The 27835-nt window shown below is 55.0% G+C and overlaps 2 protein-coding genes across 10 annotated transcripts in view; both read right to left on the bottom strand.

Annotated features, from left to right (window-relative positions):
• Positions 1-12588: 12588 nt before the first annotated feature.
• Positions 12589-18714, bottom strand: AAR2 (AAR2 splicing factor). Its single transcript, XM_063404737.1, has 3 exons — positions 17887-18714; positions 16157-16386; positions 12589-13651 (listed from the first exon to the last, which is right to left on the bottom strand). Exons 1-3 carry the CDS (start codon positions 18632-18634, stop codon positions 13484-13486), a joined length of 1146 nt encoding a protein of 381 aa, XP_063260807.1. The 5' UTR covers positions 18635-18714; the 3' UTR covers positions 12589-13483.
• A 1219-nt stretch (positions 18715-19933) lies between these two features.
• EPB41L1 (erythrocyte membrane protein band 4.1 like 1) overlaps positions 19934-27835 on the bottom strand; it is a 65299-nt gene continuing 57397 nt past the window's right edge. For 7 of the 9 annotated variants that reach the window (XM_063404727.1, XM_063404726.1, XM_063404731.1 and 4 more), the window contains 7 exons: positions 27522-27590; positions 27040-27120; positions 26790-26852; positions 25800-25895; positions 24871-24951; positions 23926-24042; positions 19934-22848 (listed from right to left, as the gene is read on the bottom strand). In XM_063404727.1, coding sequence (XP_063260797.1) covers positions 22840-22848; positions 23926-24042; positions 24871-24951; positions 25800-25895; positions 26790-26852; positions 27040-27120; positions 27522-27590 — 516 coding nt within the window. In that variant the 3' untranslated portion in view covers positions 19934-22839. The remainder of the gene's footprint in view (positions 22849-23925; positions 24043-24870; positions 24952-25799; positions 25896-26789; positions 26853-27039; positions 27121-27521; positions 27591-27835) is intronic. The other 2 variants (XM_063404730.1, XM_063404736.1) reach the window with 1 other exon arrangement.

Raw genomic sequence — 27835 nt, 5'->3', positions numbered from 1 at the left:
CCTTCCCTGCTCCCAGCCCCTCTCTGCACACAGGGGTGCCCTGCATGCCTGGGGGCTCCCCACTGCCTGCAGCATCTGCACTGCTGTCCCTGAGAGCAGCCTGGCCCCGGGCAGGGCACTCTGCTGAGATAAGGCAAGGAGACAAGACGGGCCCCTTTGGAAATCCAGTGCTGTTTATTGTCATGGGTACAGCCCCCAGTGCAGACCAGGGACAAGAGCCAAAAATGGGCCAAGGATCCAGGGCTATGTACCAGATAAAAGGGTCCTGAGGTCAAGGTCCAGTAGGGATAGGGAAACAATGGTGCAGAGGGGTGGCCAGGAACCAGGGGGACTAATGGGATCACAGGGGTGGAACACTGCAGCAAAATTAACCCAGTTCAAGGGAAGGAAGAACTTTCTAGGAGGTGTACATATATGGTGAACAGGGCTGAACAGGGTGACGTTACAAACCAGTAGAACCATGAAACCTAAGAAATATTAACATGTGGCTGCAAAGGCCCGTGGGAGGGAGGTTTTTCTCACCCTGATCTAAAGGGCATCTCTCCTGGTGGCAGGACCCTGGGCCTCCACAGCTGCCCATCCACACAGAGATTTCCTGTGGGCAGAGCTCCGGGTGCTGCTGCTCTGCTCCATGTCCCAGGGCACAGCTGAGGGGCCAGGGCTGGATGCAGCACTGCAGGGCTGCCCAGCAAAGCAAAGGGAATTCTGCTCCTTCCACCTCCTGCCATCACTGTGACTCTGTCCCTGAGGGGCACCTGTGAGGTTCCACTGACTTGTTTAGGCTGGAAAAGCCCTCCAAGATCATCGAATCAGTTCCACCAGCACTGCCAGTGCCACCACTGAATCGTGTCCCCAAGTGTCACAACCACACCTTTCTTCAACACTTCCTGGGATGGTGAGTCCACCACTACCTGGGCAGCTGTGCCAGTGCCTCACTACCTTTTCCACAAAGAAATTTTCCCTGATATCCCATCCAAACCTACCTCGGTGTAACTTGAGGCTGCCAGAACCAGGAGAGGCTGCACAGGGAGCAAAGCACCCTTGGAATGTCCCACTGCCCCTCTCCCCCAGCACCTGGAGCCAGGCTGCCCACTCTGCCAGCTGCTCCAGGTGCCACATTGGGGCTGGCCTGGGAGGGGGATGGAGGCATAGACAGAAAGAACTTCACAGCTGAGGAACTTCACAGTGCCAGTCTGAGCAGAGACAGACCACAGCAGGAGCCTCCGCCTGTCCTGCACCATTCACCTCAAATTCCCAGGACAGTGCCAAGTGCCACACTTGGAGCACAAGCCCTTTAGCCAAGAAACAGTTTCCAACCAGAATATGCAAGTAGAGAGGAGAAGAGCCTTATGTGGGACAGAGGCCTCCAGAGGAACCTGCTCATCCCCAGGGGACAAGGCACCTTCCAGTCAGTCCTGTTCCTGCAGCTGCCCCGAGCACTCAGAGCAGGAGGGGACAGAGACTCACCATGGCCATCTCCAAACCCACAGACTGCCCCCAGCACGAGACCACGGCAGATGTTGCACTCCCCCCAGCCAGCCACATCTGGGGGGTTTCCTCAGCCACAGCTGGCAGATGTTTGCCCAATTCTCTTGGAAGTTTTCTCTCTCATAGTTCTGGTCTTCACAACGCCCTGTGAGGAGCTGCTTTCCAAGCAAACCTGGGGTTGGTGGAAGGAGGCTTTGAGGTCATCAGGTGCTCTCCACCAGCTCGATGGGAGCTGCCCTGGCTCTCACCTCTCCTCCACACCTCTCTGGTTTCTCAGAGAGGCTGTTCAGCAGTGCCTGTTTTACCTGAGACACAGGTACATCCCCTCCATCCCCAAAATCACCCTGTCCCCCCACAGCTCCAGCAGTCACTGCAGAGCAGCAGCAGGGACACTGACTCACACGAGGTCCCCTGGGATCACAGGACATGTGGCCCGAGGGGGACAGACAGACTGACAGCACTGAGGGCGCTGTGCAGGCCAGCTGGGTTACCTGAGCAGGTGTGGTCAGGAGAGCTCCTGGAGTCACCCAGAGCTGAAATCCCGAGCTCCCCTGCAGGCCCCATGGAGGGCAGCTGTCCCAACAGCCCAGCTCATCCCTGCTCCTGCTGTCTCCCCAGCTCAGCTCAGCCCTGCTCCTGCCCCTGCTGTCCCTCCAGCCCAGCCCTGCTCCTGTCCCTGCTGTCCCCTGAGCCCAGCCCAGCCCTGCTCCTGCCCCTGCTGTCCCCTCAGGAGTGGGGCCAGCACTGCTCACGGTCCCCAGGAAGGAGGAATGAGTCAGTGCTGAAGGCCACTCATGCTTGGTGTGGGTGGAGCAGAGCTGCAATTTCTTTCCCAGGAGATTGCACTCCTTGCAAAGCCCTCTTTATTTATGTCTCCTTGTGGAACACAGCAATTACTCGCTGCCGGCTCCCCCGCACTCGGGGCTGCCACACGTGGGCAGGGGACACTCACAGCCTCCCGGTGTGCCAGGCTGGCAGCACAGCACTCAGCCAGGCCCAGGGGCTCCTCTGGGACCAGTGTGACACTGAGGAGCCAGGAACTGACTGCCAGCTTCGCCCCTGGGCCAGGGGACACCTGCACCCCACTGCCACTGCTGTCCTGAGCAGGACACCCCGAGTGCGGCAGGCAGAGGGTACCAGGGGTGCCCGGCACTCAGACACAGAGGGGCTGGGGCGCTGGTGGGAGAGAGGCAGGAGTAGCTGGGAGGATGCTGGAGGGAGCCTCAGGACTCCTCCTGGCTCTGTGCAAGCTGAGATGGTGTCACCCCACATCCCCAGTGAAATGCGGGTGTAACTCACTGCCAGCTGCAGACAAACAGAGATTTAGTGCTGGGGACACTCCACGACACTTCCTAGGGACAGCTGCAAAGCCTCTGCTCTGAACAGAGCCCTGGGGCCGCTGATGGCCCCTAAAGGAGCCTGCAGGAACCCTGTCCTAGCCCTGCTGGGGTGGCCACCACCTCAGCCAGAGCTGGAGCCTGCCCTGCCTGGGGCCAGGGCCAGGGAAATGAGGGAATGTGCTGAAGGGCTGCCAGAAGCAGGGCTGGTCACAAGCCAGGCTGTCCTCTGGGGAGGGGACAGGGCTGAGGACAGCACCCAGCTCACTCCACACTCAAATATTAGAGCTGCCTTCAGTCAGCATCACAGGAATCAGGGCTCCTCCAGGAGCAGCTTCAGGCACTGCTGTGAGAGAGTGGAACATCCACCAGATGTCCAGGCAGGATGGAAGGAAAGCAGAACCACTCCAGGAAAAGTCACCTGAAGGAAAAACTCCTCCTGCTGTCCTCTCCATGAGCTCTCCTTGCTTGGAAGGACACAAGAAGGGATATTTCTGAAGTCCCCACTGCACATGGCACCTGCACTGCCTGAGGCCTCTGCTGCCCACCAAGAGGGCACAGGGAAGCACCAATGGCCCCATTGCCAGGAGGTGCCCCCAGGGTAGCACAGCCTGTGGGACTGATGGGCTGCTCCTGCTTTGGCACCCAGTTCCTCCACAGCACACAGTGGAGTCCAGGGCAATGTTGAAGTGTCCTCTGGGCAGGGTCACTCCTTCCACAGGTGTCACCCTCCAGCTCAGAGCACATCCAGCTGCCAGGGCTGCAAGAGGGATGTCCCTGAGGCTCTGCCCCAGCCCTGGGGCTGTACCCACAGCACAGGCCCCAAGTCCCCCTCACTCTGCTGGGCCTTGGGGGAAATCCTGCCTCTCCAAGTCATCTTCCCACCAGCTCATTTCTCATGCCCAGTGTGGAACTGGGACTCCCATGGGTACTGGCCCTGCAGCAGAGACTTTTCCCTGGCTGCTCACAGCCCCAGTGTTGAGCCCTGTCCTGGCACACCGAGGGAGGAAGAGCAGTGGGTTGGAGGCAGAGATCATCTTGCTCAGCCCTGTCAGATTTTGCCGTCCTTCCTCAAGCCAAACACCACCTGCCTCGCCTTGCCCAAGTCCCACTGCCCACACAGGCTCCCATCCCACCTCACCCCCCACATATCCCCCAAAACTGCCTTCCTCCTGTCTACTTGCTAAATCCAAGCATTTGCATTCCACCTCCTGAAACCCACTCCTGACCCATGTGCTGATGCCAGAGGCCACCATCCACCTCTGGTAAGGTCTTCAGAGGCAGCCACTGCTCTCCTCCCCAGATCTGTGGGGGCTCAGTGTCCTCCTGGAGACCCCTCTGGGTGTTTTCTTGGGCTGCTGGTGCCACACAGGGACACCAAAGCTGGGAGGGAGCAAAATACTTCCAGCACCTCTTCAGCCCAACCCGTGGTCCCTCCAGCCCTCAGCACCTGCAGTGTGCCAGATCTGGTTTGTGCCCCCATCCCTGGCAGACCGGCCTCCATCTCTGTCTCCGCGGGTTCTCCAGGGCAAAGGCTCTCCCCCGATGCTGTGGCACCACCACACGTCTGTGTCCCATCTGTGTCCCACCCCACAGGACAGGCCCGGGCCAGGTCTCTGCAGCCACCACACCCCGCAGGCACCCCGGGCACCCTGCCCACGCTCATTCCCGTTCCCTTTGGGGGTAGCCGGGTCGGGGAGGCAGGGAGGGCACACAGGGCATCGCCCCATTGATCCACAGGAGCAGGAGGGGCCGGGATAAGCAGCAGAGGGAGCAGCAAGGGCCGTGGGGAGGAGGAGAAACAGCTTTGGAAGCCGGGCACAGACCCAGGGGATGGGTGCTCAGTCCTCAGGCAGGAGCTGACCAGCAGATCCCCTTCCTGGGCACTTGCCTCAGCCCCACTCCCTGCAGGACAAGCAGAGCCGCTGCTGGTGTTCCCTGATGTCCTTAAGCCTTTGTCGCAGTGAGGGCTGAGGGTCCTGTCCCAGCAGGCAGGCCGGGTGCAGCCAGCCCTGCTCACACCCTAAACCCAGCCCAGCCCCTTGCCCGGGAGCAGCGCCCATAGCGGGGCACCCTGGGGACACCCAGCCTGAGCACTTTGCTCCTGACCTGCAACCCTCGACACGCCTGGGGGACAGGCAGAGCCCCCGGGCTGGCGGCAGCCCCGGAGCCCTCCCAGGGGCTCCTCTCTCCATCACTTCCCTCCCGCCCGCAAGGGCAGAAACCACTGGAGCCTCACCCCCAGGGACGAGAGGGAGAGGAGAGGTCCCGAGGGGCACGGGGGGGAAGCAGGACAGGAGCTGAGCCTGAACCTCCCCGGCTGCCCGGGACCTCCGGCTGTGTGATGCCCACCATGGAGCTGCCCTGTGCCTGCTGGTCTCAGGGACCCTCCTGGGGACACAGGCAAAGCCACCAAAAGAGGCTTTCACTGTGTTGGAATATACACCAAGTTTAAATTGTTTTATTTTATAGCTTTAGTCAGGTTTGTTTGCCTTTGCCTGGGAGGAGGAGAATTGAAGTTTCTTTTCAGGGGACTGTTCCACCAGGGGAGGTCTGAGAAACTTAAGAGACTGGCAGTAGCACAGAAGATACACAAAAGATAATGGCCATTAATGACCACTGACTCAAACATCACCCCTGGCATGGTCAGAGATACCTGGTCTGGGAAAAGAGAGAGAAGAACAAGAACCTATTTCGCATCAGAGGTGAAGAGATCCCTAACCAACAGGAAACCAAATACTGAGAACTGCGCAAAGTGGGACCAACAAACATTGAGCCATGCATTTCTATGGCTTTTGACTGTGTAAGTAGATGAAAAATCTAGTAAAATTCATGAGTGATGGAGTGATTTTCTCTGCACTCCTGGGCTAATGTGTGGATGAAATGATCTCTTGCACATCCTGGCCAGAACAACATCCTGGCCAGAATAAAGTAACGCCTTTGGTTGTCTAACACTAAAAATGCAGTTGGAGAGGTTTTGTTTTCCCTGTAGTTTCAGTGACAGCTGGGTGTGATTATGGAAAAAAATATGGTTTACTGCTGGCACACAACAAAACCTTCCATCTCCTTCCATCTCCTTCCATCTCCTTCCACCTCCTTCCACCTCCTCCCAGCCTCAGGTGTGGGGAGGCTGATGAGTTGAGCCTCATTAGAGCTGGATGAGGACCCCTGCCACAATCAGAGGAGTTGTCTTGTCTTTTGAAGTAGCAATAAATGTTTTGCCACTGAAGAAGGCAAGGGAGAGGAAGAAAAAAGAATGTAAATCAAAGGTAGTTTTTCCCTTGGAAGTTTAAAAGAATCTTTGCAGGGAACAGTGGATAATAAGGAAGGTGGAACATCTTTTGCTAATGCAGAAGAGCTCTTGACCTACCCAATTCTGCTGAGAAATGAAATGAGTGAGAGCCCCAGAAGGAACTTTAGATACACTGGTTATCGGTCTTGTTAAGAAATTCACTCCATTAAATGAACACACTTGGACAGTGGTAAGTTTCAGCAGTGCTGAACATGCAGAGCCCTCCCCAGCGAGCTGGTGCTAATGAAATAAAGCCATTAGAGGCCCTGAATGACCACCAGCCCAGCTGGGTGACGTGTTCAGCTGCTCCCTGCTGCACTGACTGCACAGGCAAGGTCTCTCAGAAGTCTGTGGAACTCAGCAGACTCTCAAGTGATGCTTTTTAAATTCTGAAGTGGCTGTCTGAAAAACAAAACAAAAATACCTCCAGACAGGAGGCTGTGCTTCACACAAATGGAAAAATCGAGCCCAAGGGGCCGCCCAGCAATTCTGCCTGACTCCTCTCCTCTCCCGAGATTTGCCGGCTCATGCCTTCCCCATCTCCTCCTGCCCAGGTGCCAGGAATTCACTCCAGGGACATTAGTGGACCTCACAGAGGTGGTGGGGCAGTCCTGTGGCAGGAGCCTGTGTCACTGCCCTGCTCTGGAGCCACTGCCCATGGGTGGCAGAGCAGGGGATCCCATCCCATGGGATGTGTGAGCAGCTCACATCGCTCTGCAGGGCATAAGAACTTACCCAGAGGAGGATTTCAGCACTGAGCGAATACATATTAATGTGGCCCCATAAAATCCTCCATCAAACCTGATTAAAGGATAATTCACTTTGTGTCACTGGGAGTAGTTGGGCTCTGCCTGCCTGGAGGGAGCACCTGAGCCGAAATGCAGGTCCTTGCAGCGTTGTGTGTGCAGAGCCAGCCCTGGGGTCCCGGGATCAGGCAGTCCTGGGGGCTGCAGCAGCCAGGCCCCTCCACACCAGCAGGAATTGGGGCACGTGGGAAGCACCAGCTCCCAGCTGGGATGCCCAGGGCAGCTCAGGCCATGTCACAGCCATGAGGCAGCGCTCCCAGGATAATCCTGGGATGCAATTCCTTGGAATGATGGCCCAGGGCTGTCTCTTGCTAGCTGTGTTAGCCAGGCACGAGGATTCCCTGCAGTCAGTGCTGCACACACAGGGACGGGCCAGGAGCTCAGAGATGTTCCTGTAGCAGATGCAGAAATTCCAACATCCGCCGCCAAACCTGTGAGGATGGAGCCCCCCAGAGGTCCCTGTCCTGCTCTGCCACCCCTGCTCTGCACAGCACAGCTTTCCTCTCTGCAGCGAGCGTTTGCTCAGCCAGCCAAATCTCAACAGCAAAGCTGGATTTGGAGCCCCTGAGGATGCTGCTCACGGGAACCCTCCCCCAAAAGGCAGCACAAGCAGCCCCTCCCTCCCAGCACACAAGGAAAGGTGTTTTTGGGGAAGCAGTAAGAACTGCCACCATTAACAGAAGAACACTTAACACTTAGTGCTCCTGGAACACTTAACTCAGGAGCTTCTAGCCAGGCCAAGGGGCCAGAGAAGGGATGAACAAATTGCACATTAAGGGCAGAGTCCCACAGGGAATTCCTGTCCTGGCTGGCCAGAGGAAGCCAACACTGACTCCTGAAAAACAATCACTGGGAATTCCTACTGTTTACAATCCCAGAACGGGTTGGGCTGGAAAGGATCTTAAAGCCCATCCCACCCCCTGCCCTGGGCAGGGACATCTTCCACTGTCCCAGGCTGCTCCAAGCCCTGTCCAGCCTGGTCTTGGACACTGCCAGGGATCCAGGGGCAGCCACAGCTGCTCTGGGCACCCTGTGCCAGGGCCAGCCCACCCTCACAGGGAACAATTCCTGCCCAGTATCCCATCCATCCCTGCCCTCTGCCAGTGGGAAGCCATTCCCCCTTGTGTCACTACATGCCTTTGTTTAAACAACAATAATTTAATTAAAAAAAATAGAGAAAAAAGATCTTCACAGGATGAAACAGGTCAGATTCTCAAGGAAATTCCTGTCTCCCAGAGATACTTTCCCAACACACATGGCCGCTTTCTGCTTGCTCACATGCAAAAAGAATTCCCAATGTCCAGTCAAAACGAACAGCTCTTGTTTTGTGCATCATCTGAAACCTCCACATATCCATGTCTGCTGAGGAGGGACATCTTTTCCGAACCCAGCTTTTCAAGAATAATATCCTTGACACACTTTTTTTCCAAACCTCTTCAGCCTCCTGTGTGCCACAGCCACACCCAGGTTAAGCTTTTCTGGATGCTCCAGGCTCTTCCTTGCACTTCCAGCTGCTCCTCAGCTGGGAGGGAGAAATTAGGGATTTTTGAATAAAAACCAAGGGCAACTTCCTTTATTTTATTATTTTGAATCTTGAAACTCGCTTTTGTATTTACTGTATGTATAAAAATCACAGCAATTCTCTTTATGCTGCGCTCCCCCAAAGGTGTCCAAGCACAGCCATCACAGCTGGGGGAGAGAAGTAGCTTTTGCTATTAAAAATCAAAAAATGTGGCTAAACCTGCCCTTGGGGGAGAAAAAGAAATACTAAACATGCTGAAACCTTTAGCATAGGATAGAACTACATTGCATTCTGGGGAGCCCTACACATCCCACAGGGAACCAGCACCCCCAGCCTCCAGCCCAGGGGGTTTGAGGGGTGCCAGGCTCCCTCCCCTCATTTCCCCCTCTTCACTATCCCCCTTCACAAACACCAGCTGATCTCCTGGGTTATTGAACGGCTGCGGCGGGCAGAGACATCACCTTGCAGGCAGACGCGGTGGGCAGATTGCAGGGGGCACAGGAGGGGCATTCCGGCCGCTGGCACCCTCCTCCCGCCGGGTCAGCCGTGCCCGGCCCCGCGGGAGAGCGGCAGCTCCCACCGGGGGGAACATCCCAGGGCACGGCTGCAGGGCCCTGCCGGCCGGGAGCTGTCCCAGCACTGCTGGGAAACGTTCCCGGCTTGTTCCGTGCGGACACGGAGCACGGCCCGCAGCCGGGCACAGCCCCGGCACGGAGCCCAGGGAAGGGAGCCCCGTGTCCCCCTGTCCCTCTGTCCCCCTGTCCCTATGCCCGGAGCCAAGGCCTGCAGGGGCTGGGGCTCGGGCCTTTGGGTCCCAATCCATGGTTCCCTGGAGCTGCCGAGGGCTTCTGGAGCCCCAGCTCCGCTCCGTGGGAAGGTGCCGGCCCCGCGGGGTGCAGGCACTGCTGCTGCAGCTCCTCCCGCAGGAGCGGGGCCGCCACCCAAAGCAGGGGCTCCATGGATTTTTCCTGCTATTGATTAACCCAGATGGGGTTGATTTGCATCGAGGCTGCCTTGCTGCTCATTAGCACTGTCCTAATGAGGCCCCGGCGCGGTCAGTGTCTCCCAGGCTCCAGCCACAGCCCGGGCTCTCTGCAGCATCCCCACCTCTGCTCCAGCCACAGCCCGGGCTCTCTGCAGCATCCCCACCTCTGCTCCAGGCACAGCCCGGGCTCTCTGCAGCATCCCCACCCCTGCTCCAGGCACAGCCCGGGCTCTCTGCAGCATCCCCACCCCTGCTCCAGGCACAGCCCGGGCTCTCTGCAGCATCCCCACCCCTGCTCCAGGCACAGCCCGGGCTCTCTGCAGCATCCCTGCCCCGCTGCAGCTCCACCCTGCCCTGTGCCCCTCTCTCCTCCCGGGGCAGCTCGCCGAGCCCAGCGCAGGGCAGGACAAGAGGTGCAGGTTCGTGGAGGGGAGCAGGGGTGGCTCTGGAATGGCTGAGCACAGCACGAAGGAATGGCCAAAGACAGCACATCCCTTCTCCAGGAGCAGGGCTGCCCAACCCCTCATTGTGCCTCAGTTTGACAATTACCAGCAGTACCAGGTGTAAATCATTTCCTTTCTCAGACAGAGGAATCAGGGTGCTCCAGTCCATCTTTTTCCACATTCCAGGAGCTCGGTGCCAGCCAGTCCATCTGCAGCAGCTTGGGCAGGCCATGTCCAGCTGCCAAAGCAGCAGCAGATCTAAACAGTGCTCCAAACAAAGGTGGTGTGTGTCTAAGAGACCCTGGAAAACCTCTCCCTCCTGGGAGTTGTTGGAGGCACAAATGGATTTCTATTGTGTTTTTTTCTGGAGAAAAAAAGGGTGCAATAATATCAAACACCAGAAAAACCTAATAAAACCAGAAAAAAACTGGAGCTGAACCACAGTGGACAGAGACAGGCAGGGTTGCCACAGCAAAACACTGAGCAAAGAACAAAATTCAACTTGCCATCAAGCAGGACAAGAGAAAGCCTCAAGGAAGAGCTGCTGGTAAAAAAAACAAAACAAAAAAACAACAAAACCCCAAAACAAATAAACAAACAAACAAAAAAACCCTGAGCTGATTTCAGATTTAAAACCACAGCACTGCCAAGCTTTCTACACATTCCCACCTGCCCCCTTTCACCTGCAGTTCCCTTTTAGAGAACACGAACCTCCCTGGCTCACATCACACCACACAAATCAGGGCTGCTCAAGGGCTGCAGGCATTCTGCCCCAGAGCTGCACAAACCCAAGCTGAGCTGCAGGACTACACCAGGAGAGATTCCCAGTGCCACTGATGCCTGAAGTTTTAGCTTTCTAATTTCAGATTCTGTGCTGCCCAGGGGTGCAGTTCTGAGCCTCACTTTCAGTGCCAGTCAGCTCTCTTCATAGAGCAGGGACACAAAACAAAACCTTTCCTGCTAAGGGCTGAAGACAACTTTCAGCTCAACAGCATAAAGAATGGTAGACTGAAAAGAGAAAACAAAAAAGATAAAACCTCACAAGCTAAAGGTATAATTAGACAATTAAACCCCAATATGCAAATAGACCAGAACTTATAAAATGTAAGATCTCGTGACCCGGGAGCCATTTTGTGAGCATTCTTAGGCCACACTGAGTGTAGCCTTGGTCAGGCTCCTGTCCTGCCACAGGTAGATCCTGGAGGCTTTTTAATAAATACATACTTTACTCTCTAGCTCTGTCCAGTCTCTGTATCAAGTCAGCCTTCCCAAGGCATCACCACAATGGAATCACGAGCATCAGTCCACCCCAAAAAGACTGAAGTGGTCTGGCTGCTGCCTTAGCACTGGGCAGGAGGTGGTGGAAATAACAGGGAAGTAACCATTGGAGCAAAACTGTCATTTGTCTTCCCAACAAGAAAAGGGAGTTGTGCCATTCTGTGACAGGAGGGCAGTTCCCTGCAGCCCCAGGCAGCACATTCCTGTCTGATTTGCAGGGTGGATGAAACAAGCAGCAGCAATCCGTGGTGTGGTGCAGGACAACCCAGAGGCCCCACAGCAGGAAACTGCCTGAGAACTCTGGTTTGTCCAACATCCCTGAGCCTGTGGGAGCAGGGAGAAGGAATGGAAGAGCACTTTGGGGGTTGGATACCCTCGCTCTGGGCTTTGCAGTGGCTGCAGGGTCACTGCAGCCATGGGGTACCCAACTCACACCACTGCGGATTCCCAGGGGATCAGCCTCAGCCGGGCTCTGCAGGGCTCTGCTGCAGCCCAGCCTGCAGGGCAGCACGGCTCACAGGTAGGAATGGTGCCAGTCTCCCCCGTGGCACTGCCCTGGCAGCCGGGCAGCTCTCCCCAGGAGCAGGAGGTGGATGGAGCTCACGCCTCAGTGCCCCTGACTCCAATCCAGCATGGGAGCAGAACTGCAAACACATCCCAAATCCCACCTCATTGACTTGCAGCACTGTGTATTTACCAAAGTCTCTTTTGCCTTTGAATAACGTTCAGCTGGAGGGAGGTGCAGCGTTACTATCACCTAAGGCTTTAGGAGGGCAGGAAGAAACTCCTCTACTCTGTGCTGCCACTTATACACACCGTCCTTCCTGCTGACTCCCACTCTTTCCCTCCCCGAATTCATATCCCCACCCTGTAAACATCCGACAAGCTGCTTCCTATGTGCCCACTTCCCTTTTCCCTCCCAGTGTGCAGCGAGATCATTCTGAGCACCTCCACCTGCATTTAGCTGAGGCTCTGCTGCTTCTGTTTCCTGCACCACAGCCTGGCTGCTCCCCACTTGTTTTTTCGTCTAGCAAGAGATACTAATGAGAGATAAAAGGAGATACAAAGGAGCTTATAAAGAGGGACAGGGACATTTTATAAGGTCAGATAGTGACAGGAACAAGGGGAATGGCTTCCCACTGCCAGAGGGCAGGGATGGATGGGATCTTGGGATGGAATTGTTCCCTGGGAGGGTGGCCAGGCCCTGGCACAGGTTGCCCAGAGCAGCTGTGGCTGCCCCTGGATCCCTGGTAGTGCCCAAGGCCGGGCTGGATGGAGCTTGGAGCAGCCTGGGACAGTGCAAGGTGTCCCTGCCCTGGCAGGGGTGACACATGATGGTCTGTAAGGTCTCTTCCAGCCCAAACCATTCTGGGGTTCTATGATTAGCTTTGTAGGACTCCAACATCTACTACAACCTTGCAAAAAGCAAAAACCCACCACAATGGAAGTACAATTATATTCTCTTTTCTTAACTGCTAAAAGTGCAATTCATCATGGGAACCTGACCATTACAAACCATTTTCAATCACAGTTTTTGAGCAAAAACATAGGATTGCCAATTATAACAAAACAGAGGATCCAGTTCATGTGGAAATCTGATCCTTTATCTCCTGCTGGCTCTGTTCTTTAACTACAGTGACCACAGTCCAGTAACTATTTCCTAGCACCAAACTGTTCACTTTCTTTTAAACCAGGCAAAACAGTGCCAGCAGTAAATACAAAAGAGTTTAACAGAATAGGAGCAACAGGAATAAGACAGTGAGGTATTGGGTGCATGAAACTGGAGGAATTTTGCTGTGGCTTTGAGCCTCCTCCCCAACAGACAAATCACAGTGAGCACCCGACACAGCAGTGCAGCAGTCATGGTCACACCGCTGAACACGAGCCCAGAAGAGCCGAACTTCAGCTCACAGCCTGGGTTTGGGCTGCCAAAACCACTCTGTGGGGTTACAGCCCTTTACCACAGGGATGCAGAGGACAGCTGAGTGCAGGAGGACCGTGGCAGTGTGAGATTTAGTGTTGAGCTCCATGATATCAAAAGGTCTTTTTAAATTTTAATGATTCTATGACTTTGTGGTTTGTGTTCTAGGAGGAGATGCTGCAGAAGGGCTGGGAAAACCCCAAGGTCCAAAGCAGCCATGTGGCAACACCCAAACTCCTCCAACACCTCTGGTCTCCTCACAAAGCTCAGCATCTTCCTGGGTTTCCCACACCTGCTTCTCCAGCAGAAAGAGGATCAGCTTCACAAACAGCCTTTAAGGAGCTGGCAAGGCTGGAGAAGAGAAGGAAGGGGTCATTTCAGAAGCTGTTTGCTCCTAAGGAGGCCTTTGGCTCAGTCCACCTGCACACCCTCAGGCAGCTCAACCACCACAGGAGCACAGTCATCAGGCTCTGCCTCAAAGTCCCATTTGAATTTCTTTGTCAGGTGAGCCTTGAACTTTTCAGCCTTTTTCCTCAGAGTCTCATCCACAGCAGAGCTGCACGTGCAGGAGAAGAGCACCTGAAACAAAGAGCAGAGGTCAGGGAGAGCTCAGCTGTGGCACCAGCTGGGCATCTCCTCCCCACAGAGACACCAGGAGCACCAGGAGAGTGCCAGGTTAGCATCCTCCACTCTGGGACTACTCCAGCTTTGGGGACCCAAGCAAAGCCCACACGTCTCACCTCACAGCCCAAGCCCATCCTGCCTTCACACCACTGAGTCAGCATCAGAATTATCTGCACTCAGGTAAGAACTTTGTCTGAAGCAGGAGTATGTTTGTAACTGAATTTGTACTGTGGAATTCTGAAATATGGCAAAGTGTGAGCTAAGGAAAATGTCTTGACAGAAGGAATTAAAAAAAATTAAGTACTAGTAAGCAAATTTCCAGCAAGTGTCCAAAAGGCCAGTAGATAATTGCACCCCTCATTTCCAAGGGTAGAGATCTCCCAAAGTATTTTTGCAATATGGTATCACCAAGACTTTAGGATACAGAACAAACTTAATGAAAACGCTTTGAATGTCAGAGAGGAATGGGAGCTCTGAAAAAAGCCTGGTTATTCCCACCTTGTGCACAGGGTGCCGAAGTCTGGAGGAACCTTTGCCCTTCATCCCCAAACACAAATCTATTAATGTGTCACAAATTCACAGCCTCTGCTGGCACCCCAGGGGAAAAGCACCTGTGTGTGAGTAACAGGGCACTAACCCCAGGGCCCAGCTCGGATCAGCCTGGCTCTGCTCCTCCTGAACTTGTGATCCAGAACTAATTTCCATAAAAAGAAATCTCCTCTGGGGAAAACACAGCCTCCTATTTTGGGGAGACCTACTGAAAGCTGGATAAAACACTGCCAGTGAGCAGCCAAGTTCACTGCTTTGTGCATGAACATTTGCCTTTTCCTTGCTCATTCTACTGGAAAACTGCCTCTAAGAGAACTCTTACACCGCAATGCTGCTGGGAGGGAAAAAAGATTAGAAGATTATGTATCTATATATAAACTTCCTACTTCCTAGAAGAACTATACTTCCCACTTCTTCTCAATGAACTGCATGTTAAATTAATTATTTCACCAAGTGGTTTTTTTTCTTTTCTTTAAGCATTGGTAGGGCTGCAGTCACTGGTGGCTGTGCTGTGCTCTTCTTGCCTTGGATCAAACTCCAAAAATGAAGTTGCTGCTTCCAGAGCTGAGCAGGAGCTACACAGACAGTGCCCTCCCCCACAGCTCTGAGCATCTGCCCACAGCCAATTCTCTTGAGGCAGAGAATTCTGATGTCTGTGAGTAAAGTGAGGGGAAAGGCAAGGCCCAGAGCTTCCCTGGCACCACTTTGGGGAAATCCCACAGGAGCAGAAGAATGGAAAACTGAGTGAGGAAGGGCTCAGTTTGCAAGGCTTTTCTTTGTTACTGGGAATGTGGTGACTCCTGCCAGGGCTTAAGGGTGATCCTGACACCAGCACAGCTCCTGCTGAGGAGTAAAACACAGACTGATGGAGCCCAGGGGTGGATGAGACTCAGGCAGCCAGAACCAGCAATAAGGGTTTCCCAAATTCCCCTCAGGGGGAGAGAATGGCTGGTTGCCATATTCTGGATACTGCTGAGAACTGACAAACACAGCTGGGCTGTCCAGTCCTGTAGTGGGATGGAAAAAAAAATCTAATAACAGAAATAAAATATAAATTATAACCCTCCCAAGACTTGTAAAATTGAAAATTCTGAAAGAATTTGAAGACTGAAAATTCTGAAACACACTTGATTAAAGCAATGCTTCCCAAAACATTTTACCCAGCAATTAAACCCCAACACCTCCACCCTCCCCAAAACTACAGCAAGAACATGGGGTTAACAAGGAGAGGAATGGAACTGCTCTCTGGGAAAGGAGAGGGCACTAGACTCTGAGAGGACCTGCAGCACAACTGCCCAGAGCTTCCTGTAGGGCTGGTTCCCATTGCACAGCTTCATCAGTGTATCTGATTTGGGATTTTTTTTTTTGTAAACTAAACCAGTTTGCTGCACTGCCACCACAGTCACCATCAGTGGAGTTTCTGGTCTCACTGGGGCTGAGCCACAGATCAGCAGAAGCAGTACATTTTGCATGTTGGAATAGCCATAAATTCCCTCTGGATAAGGACTTTACTACAGGAAATCCTCAGCTGTGCTAAGGAATGGAAAAGCTTCTTAAACACTATCACTGCCCTTAGCTCAATAAGGTTTTGCTGCAGCTTCCCTGCATACTGAGCCAACCATTCCAAAAATCATCATCATCATCAGTCCTTCATGCCAAAGTTTTTTGTGTTGTTTTTTCAAGAAAGAACAGAATTTTGGAAAAATTAAACATATACCATGTTGCACTAGCCCTGCCTCTCTTGTAGCTGTTGAGCTGAATAACAGAGGGAAAAAGCAAAAGTCAGTTCCTGTGTGCTTAGACAGGCTCCCATCTCCCACACAGGCTAATTCCTTTGGCAGCTTCTCCCCAGATGTGATACCCTGTACGCCCTCCCTCACTCCCATTTCCAGGGAACAGCCACAGACACACCTGTAAGGTGCTGGTTAAAAAGTTGTCCTGGGAGACAATGTCCACAAAAAAATCTGCTGGGATTTCGTTGAGCTGGTGATACAGCACAGAAATGAGGTTGATGTAAAGGTCTTGGTACTTGCTCATGGCCTCCTCTGAGCGGCACAGGATGTTCAGGAGCCTTTTCCAGTGCTCAAAGGCATCGTACACGTTCCCAATCAGGAAGCAGATGAAAGCAAACTGCAACTCAGCTATATGGGTTCAGAGAAGGGAAGCAAAACAAAACATGTAAGAGTAAACAGATATCCTGGGAATGTGTCCTCCCCAAAGCTCTGTAAATCATTTCTAAACCCCACAAAGTGCATTCTCTTCTCAAACACTGACCCTATGCTGCTCCTCAGCTGTAGCAAAGCAGAACAGGGCAGGTCACCTGTAACTGTGATTATCAGCACTGGAGAGGGACTTTACAGACACTAAACAACAGACCCAGACATCAACCAGACCCCGCTGTTATTCTGAGAGTTCAGCCTGCCTGTGCTGAGTGTCCAGTGCCACATGGGACTGCAAACACCATGTCCTGGCATCCTGGGAGAGATCAGCAGTACATCAACGAGTGTGTTTGCCTTGTGAATCAACAGCCAGGGTTCATCCCACTGGATGCTGACCATCAACTGCTTTGCCACCATTCCCTAAGGTAATTTGTTCTCTCTACATCCTACAGCTGTCTTTGGTAATTTAGAAAAAGAATAAATTGTCTAACGTTAATGTACAAAAAATGGAAGAAGGTACAAACAAAGGCTTATTCCAAATTTAGGTTCGGGCTAGGAAGCTGGGAGGGCTTCTCCCTCCATCCTGCAACAAAACAACCCCTGCTCCAGGACCTCCACAGACTCAGCATTTGTTTATATCCCAGGTGCAGAAGAGGCTGGGAGCAGCTGAGCTCTGGGAGCTCTGTGTCCCCGCAGCAGGGCTGGCACAGCCCGGACACCGCCCCTGTCAGAGCAGAACAGGGAGCACACAGGGAGCCGGGCCAGGGAGCGGCTGCTCCCTGCACCAGGAGCTGCCAGCTGGGAGGCCCCCACGCCCTGCCCAACCACAGGAATGAGGGGCTGGGGATGCCCATCCCCACTGATGCTCCCAGGACTCTGTACAGTATGTCCGCAAGAACTTCACTGAACAGGTAAAGCGCCAGACACCAGGGCCACCTGTGACCGCTGCTTTTGACCTAATCTGGGCTGCAGCTCCTGTCCTCACACCAGAGAGTCCTGGAACAGAATTACAGAATGAGCTGAGAGGGAAGGGACCCAGTGGGATCATCCTGTGCAGCTCCTTGTCCTGCAAAAACACCCCAAAATCCCACCCTGTGCATCCCTGGCAGCGCTGTCCAAAGTCTCTGGCAGCCTCGGGGCCGTGCCCATTCCTGGGGAGCCTGGGCAGTGCCAGCACCCTCTGGGGAAGAACCTTCCCTGATATCCAGCCTAAATTTCCCTTGACAGCTCCAGCCGTTCCCTCAGGTGCTCTCCCCGGTCACAAAGAACAGAGATCGCAGCTGCCCCTGCGGAGGAGCCGCAGCCCCCTCGGAGCTCCGGCCTCAGCCTCTCCAGGCAATGGGAACAGCTCCTGTGGCTGCTAAAAACTCCACAAACTCCTGTCCTGCACTGAGCAGATTCCTCGGCGCGCAGGGAACAGGCACGGTTCGGCCCTGGAGCCCGTCTTTGCACAGAAATGCCATTTCCCCGGGCAGTGCTCACCGAGCAGGCCCAGCGGCCGGCCGGGGTAGCGCTGCTCCATCACCCGCTGCAGGGCGTAGCTCAGGTCCATGCTGTGCCGGGTGATCTCCTCGGGGGTGGCCCCGTCGGGGAAGGCCTGCCGGGGCAGCTCGGAGAAGCGGATCTGGGTGCCGGCCCGCGGCTGCATGCGGGGCAGCCGGGCCAGGCCCTCGGCGTAGCTGCGGCACTCGGCGCCCAGCGGCGGCCGGCGCTGCCCGGCGCGGTCCCGCGTGTGCCGCCCCGCCGCCTCGGGCAGCACCTCGGCGAACGCGCAGATCTGGCCGCTCTCGGGCTGCAGCTCCTCGGCCGCCGCCTCGCTAACGAAGTTGCTCAGCGACACCCACTTCTTCAGCGTCTCGTAGGGGTAGGGCCCCAGGAAGGGGTCCAGCTCCCGCAGGCTGTCCCGCAGCGCCTCGCCCTGCTCGGGGGGCTCGGGCCGCACGGCCTCGCCCGCGGGGTCCCAGCGCAGCACCCGCACCTCGCGGCGCCGCAGGCTGAGGAAGCGGCCGGAGCGCGGCCCCGCGTCCCGCCCGCCGGCGCCGGCCGCGCTGCAGTGCACGAAATGCAGCCCCGGCGGCACCATCTTCACGCCGCGGAACCGCGGCCCCACGGCCCAGGCGCTGCAGTCGATGCCGAACTCGGTGCCCTCGGGCACGTCCAGCACTACCACGGCCGCGCCCTCGAAGAAGAGCTGCCGGGCCAGCTCGGGGTCCGGCCGCGGGGCCGCCATGGCCGGGCCGCGCCGCCCGCTCCCACGGGCCGCAGCTGCGGGCGGCCCTGCCCGGATGTCCGGGCCCGGCGGTTCCGGGCACGGAGCGGGCGGAGCCCCCTCGCTGCCCGGCCCCGCCCGAGAGCGGGGAGGAGTCGGGGCTGGGCTGCCCCTGACCTCCCCCGCCTCGGGCCCTGCTCGGCGCCTGTCCCGTTCCTGTCCCCTCCCCCCAGCCCCATCCCCAGCCCGGCGCTGCTCCCCTTTGCCTCTCCGCGGCTGGCGGCGCTCCACGCTGACCCAGTGTCCCCACTGAGCCGGTCCTCAGTCCCCCCAGCGGGCTGCCGTGCTCCCGGCCCGCAGCGGACCACACGGACAAGAGCCGTGCCTGGGACTGATGGAGGCCCCGGGACAGACACAGGGGACCCTCACTGTGACACACAGACCTCTAAGCTGGACACTGTCCCTGCACCGCGTCCTCCCTCCCAGGACAACAGACAGAGCCAGGGTCCCCAAAGAGGGGCGGTTCCACCACCTCCCTGCACCCTGAGCATTCTCACAACCACCTTCGCTGCCCCACGGTGTGTCCGAGGCTCAGCCCCTGCCGCACGAAGCCGCTCCCGGCTCCACCAGCTGTAATTCCCGACCTGGCAACATTTTCATCTGCTCTTGGTGGGGTGAGATCCCACCCGCAGAACTGCGCCCAGCTCTGGGGTCTGCAGCACTCGAGGGATGTGGAGATGTTGGAAAGAGTCCAGAGGTGGCTGTGGAGGTGGAGGTGGAGGGCTGGAGCCCCTCTGCTCCGAGCCAGGCTGGGGGAGCTGGGGGTGTTCACTTGAAGAAGAGAAGGCTCCAGAGAGAGCTGAGAGCCCCTCCCAGTGCCTAAAGGGGCTCCAGGAGAGCTGGAGAGGGACTGGAGACAAGGGATGGAGGAACAGGACAACAGGGAATGGCTTCCACTGCCAGAGGGCAGGGCTGGATGGGGTATTGGGAAGGAATTGTTCCCTGGGAGGGTGGCCAGGCCCTGGCCCAGGGTGCCCAGAGAAGCTGTGGCTGCCCCTGGATCCCTGGCAGTGCCCAAGGCCAGGCTGGGCAGGGCTTGGAGCAACCTGGGATAGTCAAAGGTGTCCCTGTCCGTGCAGCGGATGGAACAGGATGAGCTTTATGTTCTCTTCCAGCCCAAACCATTTTGGGATTCCATGATTTCTACAATCTTCTCTTTAAACAAAGCCCAGTATTTCCATGTGCAGTGGCCCCTGCTGCAAGGTTCCCCCTTCACTTACCCATCCTCTCAGTAGGAAAGAGTCCACCGAGGCCCCAGGCTGATTTAGCATCAAACACATTTATTTCACTTTTATTGAATACAAGAACAGTGAGCACACACGCATACACCACCGAGCACTGAAAAGGAGTATGACCAAAGGGGGAGAGGGAGAACAAGGGAAGAGAAAAGGAGAGTTAGTGAAGGAACAACAGAGCGTTGCAGTTGGTTGGTAAGGTGCTTCTCAAATAAAAATAAATATCATTATTATTATTATTATTACTGTTACTGTTATTATTACTCATGCAATTGCAGGCCAGGTTCAGAATGAATTTGTGGGATTGGGTAAAAACAGGCACTCATGTCTCCCACCCCTTTCCACAAAAAAGGCCTCTGGAAGAAAACAAGCAGTGGCCAGCTATCTGAAACAGAGCACGGTGATGGGCAGGCTGGGGCTGAGCAGCAGAAAGCCACACCTCGCCAGGAGAACAAGCAGTGAGCTTTTTTACTTTCCTTTTTTTTTCTCTTGTTTTTTTTAAAGAAAAAAAAAGTTTTTGACACTGCCACCCATGAACACGCTGCGGGAGCCAGGGGCTGCTCACTGCAAACAGAACTCATGGCAGCCCAAGCACACAGGGAGCCTGACTCTGTAAGGCTGCTCAATCCCACGGGAACCTTCAATTCCCAGACTGTGCACAATGCCAAAAGCAACTCTGGAGGGTCACAGCGGCCTTGGGTGGGCTGTGGAGGTGCCCAAGCCAGATGGGTTCCCCCGACCCTGAATTGTGCCATGTACTGGTGGATGCCAGAACGGTGGGCAGAGGTGGCCCTCCACCACCCCTGGCAGTGCCACTGCTGGGCATGGCTGGCTTGGGTGCATTGGAAAAACAAATGAGAGAAAAGGAGCCTCTTTGCAACTGCCTTAACTGCTGTTAGGTTGGGGCTGTGCTCTCTGAAGGCACGTGGCTGGAATCTAAGGATGGGCATTGGCACTGGCACTGGCAGCAGCCCCTGTGCTTTTGCCTTCCATGCCTGCAGGAGAAACCTCTCTGCCAGGAGAACACTCACTGGTGAGCAGCTGCCAGGGAGCAGCTCCCTCCTGGGACAGTGAAGGTGGGAGCAGGGTCTGCCCACGGCATCCTCAAGCTCAGGCGCTCCTGCTTGGGCATCCTGCAAGTCCCAGCAGGGCCAGGAAACACACCTGGTCCTGGGCACAGTCTGTGTGAGGGGTGGGAGACTAAAGGCAAAATGGTGCAGAATCATGGGCCCTTCTGTTTCTGCAGGAGCTAGAGACAATTCCGAGAAGGAAACCCATTTCTTTCCTTTCCTTTCCTTTCTGGTTTTGGTTCTGAGCCTACCCGAACTGCCTGGTTCACAGTGTACGGGGCCCTGGGGTTGGCCCAGGATCCCCTTCCAAAGGCAGCCCTGGAGGGAGCCTGTGGTTGAAGGCCGAGTTGGGAGCAGCTCCACTGGCGCCTCCTGGGCTCTCCCACACAGCCTGGGATGCTGGGGACACTCTGCAGGGATGGACACAGCACGGCCCCTCCACTGCCCGTCTCCAGGCGGGTCGGGGCAGCACTGCCATGGCCCTGCCAGCGCTGTCCGCAGCCCTTTGCCATCACACCCCGGGTAGTGGGGGAGGCAGGGCACAAACAGCCCCTCTGCCTTTGGCACTATTACAGAACTCCAGTACCTCCATTACTGGGATCCAGAATCAAAGCAAACCCACCCCACCAGCAGCACGGCTCTGCAGGCTGCAGGGGACCCCGAGCCCTGCGGCTCCCACCTCGCTCCCAGCTGATCCCAGGGGGGGCTGGGAGCCCATCCTGCCTACGGCTCTTGGAGCTGGAGCCTTCCGTGCCCCTCCAGGTGACCACTGCCCTCCAAACCTCACCACACACACTGCAGATTAGCCGGCAGGACAGTCCTGTCCCTTGCCCTCTCCCCCTTCTCCCCAGCCAGCAGCAGCCAAAACCTTTCCCATTCCCTTCTTGCAGGACTCAGAGTCCCACGTGTGATCTAAGAGTCTCCAAGTACACCAACCACGGTCAATCCAAGAGTTAATAATTTAAAAATGTCGGCATTGTCTGTACCAGCATTGTTGAATTATTTCAGAATTGTTCCCTCCCTCCCCCTCTGTTATACAGAATAATATACAGAACTGAAATGCACATCCATATGAAACCCCACAGGCTGCTCGTTAGAGATGAGAAACCATGTACATATGATTTGCTTTGTTCGAAATTAAACCCATTCCTAAATACCTTCAGAGAACAAGAGGTTGGACAAGTGCACAGAGAAGATAAGGAAGGGAAGGGGAAGAGTTAACAGAACCCCCAAAAAATGCAAAAAACCAGCATGGAATGAGGAGAAGGGCGAAACGACACTTGTGAATTGGAAAATAACTCTAAGGTCATAACTTGAATGTTTTTCTCTCTTCTTTCCAGAGGTGGGGAATGGTTTTGCTTCTGCTTGTGGTTTTTTACTTCAGTTTGCTTACTTGCTTTGTTGCAAAGCAGTTTTCCTTTCCATTCAGTGTGCAACAAATGAACTCATGATTGTGTGTCCTTTCATGTAACATGCAAGATGGTGGCTTACTGTATTGTTACCGAGATTATTGTTATTATTATGACTTTTAAAATCTGATTTGATCACCAATCCAGGAAATTCTTCAATTTATCTGCACAGGGTTGGCTTTGTTTATTGGTGGTGGTGTTTACTATTCATTTCCAGCATATAGCAGCAGTGCAAGGATGCATTTTGTTTCCTGTTTTTATATATATATATATATATGTATGTATGTATATATATATATAATATATTTGCTATTCCTTTTTTAAAAATTTTTGTCTCTCGCCATGAACATTGCAGCTAGGATGTCTATGTCTTGCTGACAAATCCAGCATGAAGGCTCCTTCTCCCGTTCTCCAGGTTGGAATACAGATGTTGACTTCCAGGAACATATTGGTCAAGATTCCTGTGCAAGGCAGATGGAAAGGACCAAGTCATGGAGTGCCAATCCATGGAGTCTCCTCTTTGGATGAGGGCACTGGATAGAAACTTTGCAAACACTTGGGGCCACAGTTTGCATTTAATTAGCAGGAGCTCTGGTAATTAGCAGGAATTCAGGCACTGGGCTGCTGTTGGTGCATGAAGGACATGAGGGGGAGTTGCTGCTCCCTCACTTTAAGCCATTCAATTAAAACTGGGTGGATTCTATGGGAAGCAGGAATGTCTGGACTTGTCTGTACTGTGGGACAGGACGAGGCAGCTCCACGAGCCTTGACCTTCCCAGCTGCACTGCTGGTCACTTTTCCAGGCTTAAAAGCTGCCAATCAAAACCTTCATATGACAAAGAAATGGAAAATCCCAGTTTTGAGGAGCCTGTCCAAACCTGCAGCCTGGCTGCTGCCAGAGCCCCCAGAACTGTTCCCTCTCCTCTGCACCTCTGCCACCACTGCTCCCACACAGTCTGGTGGCTGTGCCAGCCCAGAGGAGCTGCAGCTCCTGGCTGACAGGGGAGAATGGGGTCAAAAAGGGGGTTTGGGGTGGGGTAGGACTGTCCAAGCCCTAGAGAAGTGTCTAGGACTGTGACAGCTTTGGGGTGTCTGCAGGGAGGTGCAAACCTTGTGTGCTGCTGCCTACACCTGTGTGTGTATAAAAACTCAACCTGGGGATCCAAGTGGGACTGAAAAACTGTATGGTTTTTGTAAAGAAATTATAATTTTTGCCAATATTGATCTGATACTTTGGCTTTGCAGAACCCGCAGCCAAGTGCCTCAGCCTACCCACAAACCTGAGGTCCCTTCATTTCCTCCCCACCCCAGGGGGACGAGCAGGTCCTTTTCTTTTTACCTCAAATGCCTCTGAGCCCTGAGCTGAGCAGGGCAGCAGGGTGACATCACAGCATTGCTTTTGGTGGCATGGTAGTGGCTTCCTAACCACAACAAGGTGGCTGCCCAGGCTGTGCCAATGCCTGAGGACCACAGACCGTGACCTGTTACACCCCCATTACCCAGCAGGTGTAAATCACACTTGCAGCTTCTCCACCTACCTGAGGTTTCTTGTCCCTTTCCTCTGGAGAGGGCTCTGTTTCTCTGTACACCACAGCTTTGGTTACCAGCATGTCAGGGTGCTGGAGTTTTGCCTCTTTGATTGCTAAAGCCAGTGCCTGGAAAGCAGAAGGGTAAGAGAGAGCATTTATCCTTCCTCTCCTGCAATCAGATACCCTGACTGCAGCCAGAAAGCAGCTGCGTAGGATTCTAGGGAGCAGAGTGGAGATTGGAGTGCAGGGGTTCAGAGCTGAACCCACAGCAGCCTGGCTGAAGAGGCTGGAGCCAACATGGGAATCCAGCACAACTGGGCGCCCTCACATGTGTCCTTCTCGGCTGTTTTTCTGTACAGATATTCTGCTGAAACCTAGGCAAAGGAAAACACTAGAAAAATCTACAGGAATTATCAAATTCATTATTGTAATTCTAAAAATTATTTTAGAGCCTTTTAATTACTTTATATTTTTAACTTTTTTTTCTTAAGTAACACATCCCAAAGGGTGAGCCATAGGAAAATGACCCTGTGGCTCTGAAGATTTGTTTCAGTCTTTGTTATTTAATCACAAAAGTGTGTCAATTTTTGTCCTCTGACACTGAGGCAGAGGCAAAACACCATCACCTGGAGAGACTTAACCTGTAGTGAGATTGTGCTGGACGAGAGAGGTGACCTGGGTCACTTTGGACTATTTCAACAGAGAAAGGGCACCTCTAAATGTGATTCCATCACTCTGTTCTGCACTGGGATGTGACCTTTGCCATGGCTTCATGGTGGGAGATGGCCTGAGGGTCACTGCACCCACGGAAACCCACCCTGCTGGACAGGTCTGGGGCCTTGGTGGTCAGTTTTTGGACAAAAGGGATAAACAGGTTCAGCCAGAAGTAGAAACATGCAGTGCTGCATCCAGGGACAGTCAGAACTGGGCAAAGGCAGGGCATCCTGCTCCTACCTGGTCCTGGTCCACATCCTCATCTCCCGTGATGATGATGCGCTTCTCTATCCGCGTCTCGGAGAACCCCCCTTTCACAGTCTGCACGAGGAGAAGGAGAGCTCTCAACCCCTGTCCCAGCAGCCAGCTCCAGGCAGGGGGAACTCTGCCATGGGAGCAGGAACAGCACCAGCATCCCCTCAAAAACTACCCTGTAGTTCAGCAGAGCTTCCCCAGCCCTTGACTTGGGGAGAAATGTGACACACAGCAGCCCACAGGGGGGAAGGAGAAGAGCTGGGGGCAGGTACCAAGCACCCTCCTGCTGCTCAGCCCCCTCACAGAGCTGCTGCTGTCTTTAGAGAATCAGAGAATCACTGAGCCTGGAAAAGCTCTCTGAGATCACCAAGCCCAGCTGTTCCCCTAGCATGCCAAGGCCACCACTGACCATGTCCCCAGTGGAACATCTTTGAAACCCCTCCAAGGATGGGACTCCACCACCGCCCTGGGCAGCCTGTGCCAGTCCCTGAGCACCCTTTCTGTGAGGAAATTTTCCCTAATATCCAATCTAAACCTCCCCTGGTGCAACTTGAGGCCATTTCCTCTCATCCTGTCCTTTGTTCCCTGGAAGAAGAGCATTTATTTAATCTGGGGATGCAACAGCCATGAGTAAGACCCTCTGCTGTAGCCTTGTCTCCTTCACTTCCCACCCCTGGCCTGCCCCTGGCTGAAAGCACACCCTTGGCTGTGCTTGCCTGCTGTGGTCACACCTGGCTGGATGGGACAGGCAGCACCCAGGGCACAGAGCACTCTGTGGGACCACCATTGCCATGGGACAGCACACAGCTCTTGGCTCGTTGGAAGGAGAGGGACCCTTTCTGCTGCACAAGCACAATATAAATCCACCCACCCCTCACTCTGCGGCCCTCAGCAAGCCCTGGAGCTGCTCTCACCTTGGTAACGTGGGTAGTGGTGGAAGTGGAGAGCGTTTCCGCAGTGGCGCTGAAAATGCTGGTGAACACCTCCTTTCCAGCGGGGCCACCAGAGATCTGTGGGACATGAGCAGCAAGCTCAGGGGACATCGTGGGGGAGCCCAGCCCAGCTCCCAGGACCTTCCCACTGGCATGCACCCACCCAGCCAAGCACGGGAGGGAAAGCATGGCAAGGGAAAAAGACACTGAGTTGTGCTTCCAACTGCACCAAGGGCTTGGGGGGCATGGAGAGGTTTCCACAGGTATCCCAGGCCCACAGCTGCTGGAAAGGGCCTCTGCAGTGGACAGAGGTCACATGGCTGCTTTTGGCTCTTCCCCACCCACCCTCTGGGCCACTCTAGCACAGAGCTCTCAGGCTGCCTGTCTCAGTCCATCTCACTGAGCATGACAAGGGCTGGGAAGGAAGGCTGTGTAGGATGCACTGGTACCCCAGCCCCAGTCCCAGCTCTGCTCTCCCTGCAGCACAAAGGGATGAGCCTGGGGCAGCACCTGGTGTTTGGCCAGGCTGGACTCCATCAAATCGAGGGGATGGAGTAAGAAATCCCTTTCCAGAGGAAGGGCTGTGCTGGACAGGGTGGTTGGTGGCCATTACCTCCACTGGGAGTCAGGAGACTGTGGGTGGCCTTGGGTGACCCTGCAGGACACCCAGGGCTAAATGCATCTCAGCCCACTGCAGCAGGGACTGGGGTATTTTTGGGAACTACCCTTCTCAGGCAGATGCCCAAGGCATGGATCTGGCATAGGAAAACCCCCACAGGTCAGGGTGTCCTGACTTCTTGCTCCTCAGCCTTCTGAGCATCCTTCTGCCTTTCCCAGTATCAGCGCATCAGCCAGGAGCCAGTGCTGGGAACACAGCAGGGGGCCCAGTGGCACCAATCTCACCCACTCCCAGTCCCACAGCGTTCCCTTTCCCAGCTTGGCCTGGCTGATGGCACCACTGTCGCCCCTCACCGGTGACAGGGAGCGAAGGTCTGTGGTGGGAGCAGCCCCTTTGCCAGCCTTCGTGCCATGATCCTGAAAGAAGAGCAGACATGCACATTGGCTCATGTTGGCTTGAGGCAAATGTGGCAGGTGCCACCCTGGTGACACCCCTGGTGGGGCAGGGTCCCCCCAGCCCAGCTGGCCCCAGTCACTGCTGCTGGAGCAGAGGGACCACAGGGGACAACGGCTGCCCCGCCCCTCGAGGGCCAGCCCTGCTTACTGAGGTCACCAGTGCTGTCTCTGTGCTGCCAGCCTGGGCAGTGGTGGTGGTGTCCCTGCTGCCCGGGGTGCCTCCATCCACCTGCCAGGGCAAAGGAAACCAGGTGAGCCTGGAGATGCCACCAGAAAGTGAGTGACACTTGCAGGGACAGTGTCCCTGCTGCCAGAGGAAGCCACAGCTGGTGGCTGTCACCCACTAGATATTCCTGTGTGCCAGCACTGCCCAGCAGCATGGCAGATGGGGCCAGGGACACTCAGACAGTATCTCTGGCTGGGCTTTAGTTTGTGTTTTGGGGACTTCAGCAAGCCAAGGATGAGCAGAGGCCCCCAGCCACCTCAACCACCCCACAAAGGCTCTGCCCTCCCAGCGCTGCTGCCAGGGACATGCTTTGGTGGGCTGAGGCTTTGGGGACCCTCAGGGCTCAGCCTCTTTGGGTCTTTGGGGAGCCACCATGTCATCTGGGTCGTGTACGTGGTGCTGACCTGATGGGGAGTGGAGCCTTCTGCTTCGGCCTTCTTCGGAGTCACAGCATCCACTTTTGGGGCTGAAGGCTGCAGGAAGAACAGCAGAGAGTCAGCAGAGCCAGGCCCTGGGGCACAATGCCAACAGCCCTGAGTGCTCTGTCCATGACACAGTGCTGGAAAGAGATGACCTTTAAAGTCCCTTCAACCCAGCCACACTAATTCTGTGCTCCTTGTGCACCAGCCCCTGGCAGAGCCTCCCTGCCCTGCTCCTACACAGGTGCCACACACACGATGTCCTGTGAGTGTCACACTGGTCCTACCTGGGCAAGCAG

Source organism: Prinia subflava, chromosome 8, assembly GCF_021018805.1.
Source record: "Prinia subflava isolate CZ2003 ecotype Zambia chromosome 8, Cam_Psub_1.2, whole genome shotgun sequence".
NCBI classification, from domain to species: Eukaryota; Metazoa; Chordata; class Aves; order Passeriformes; family Cisticolidae; genus Prinia; species Prinia subflava.
This window is presented reverse-complemented; position numbering and strand designations above follow the sequence as displayed.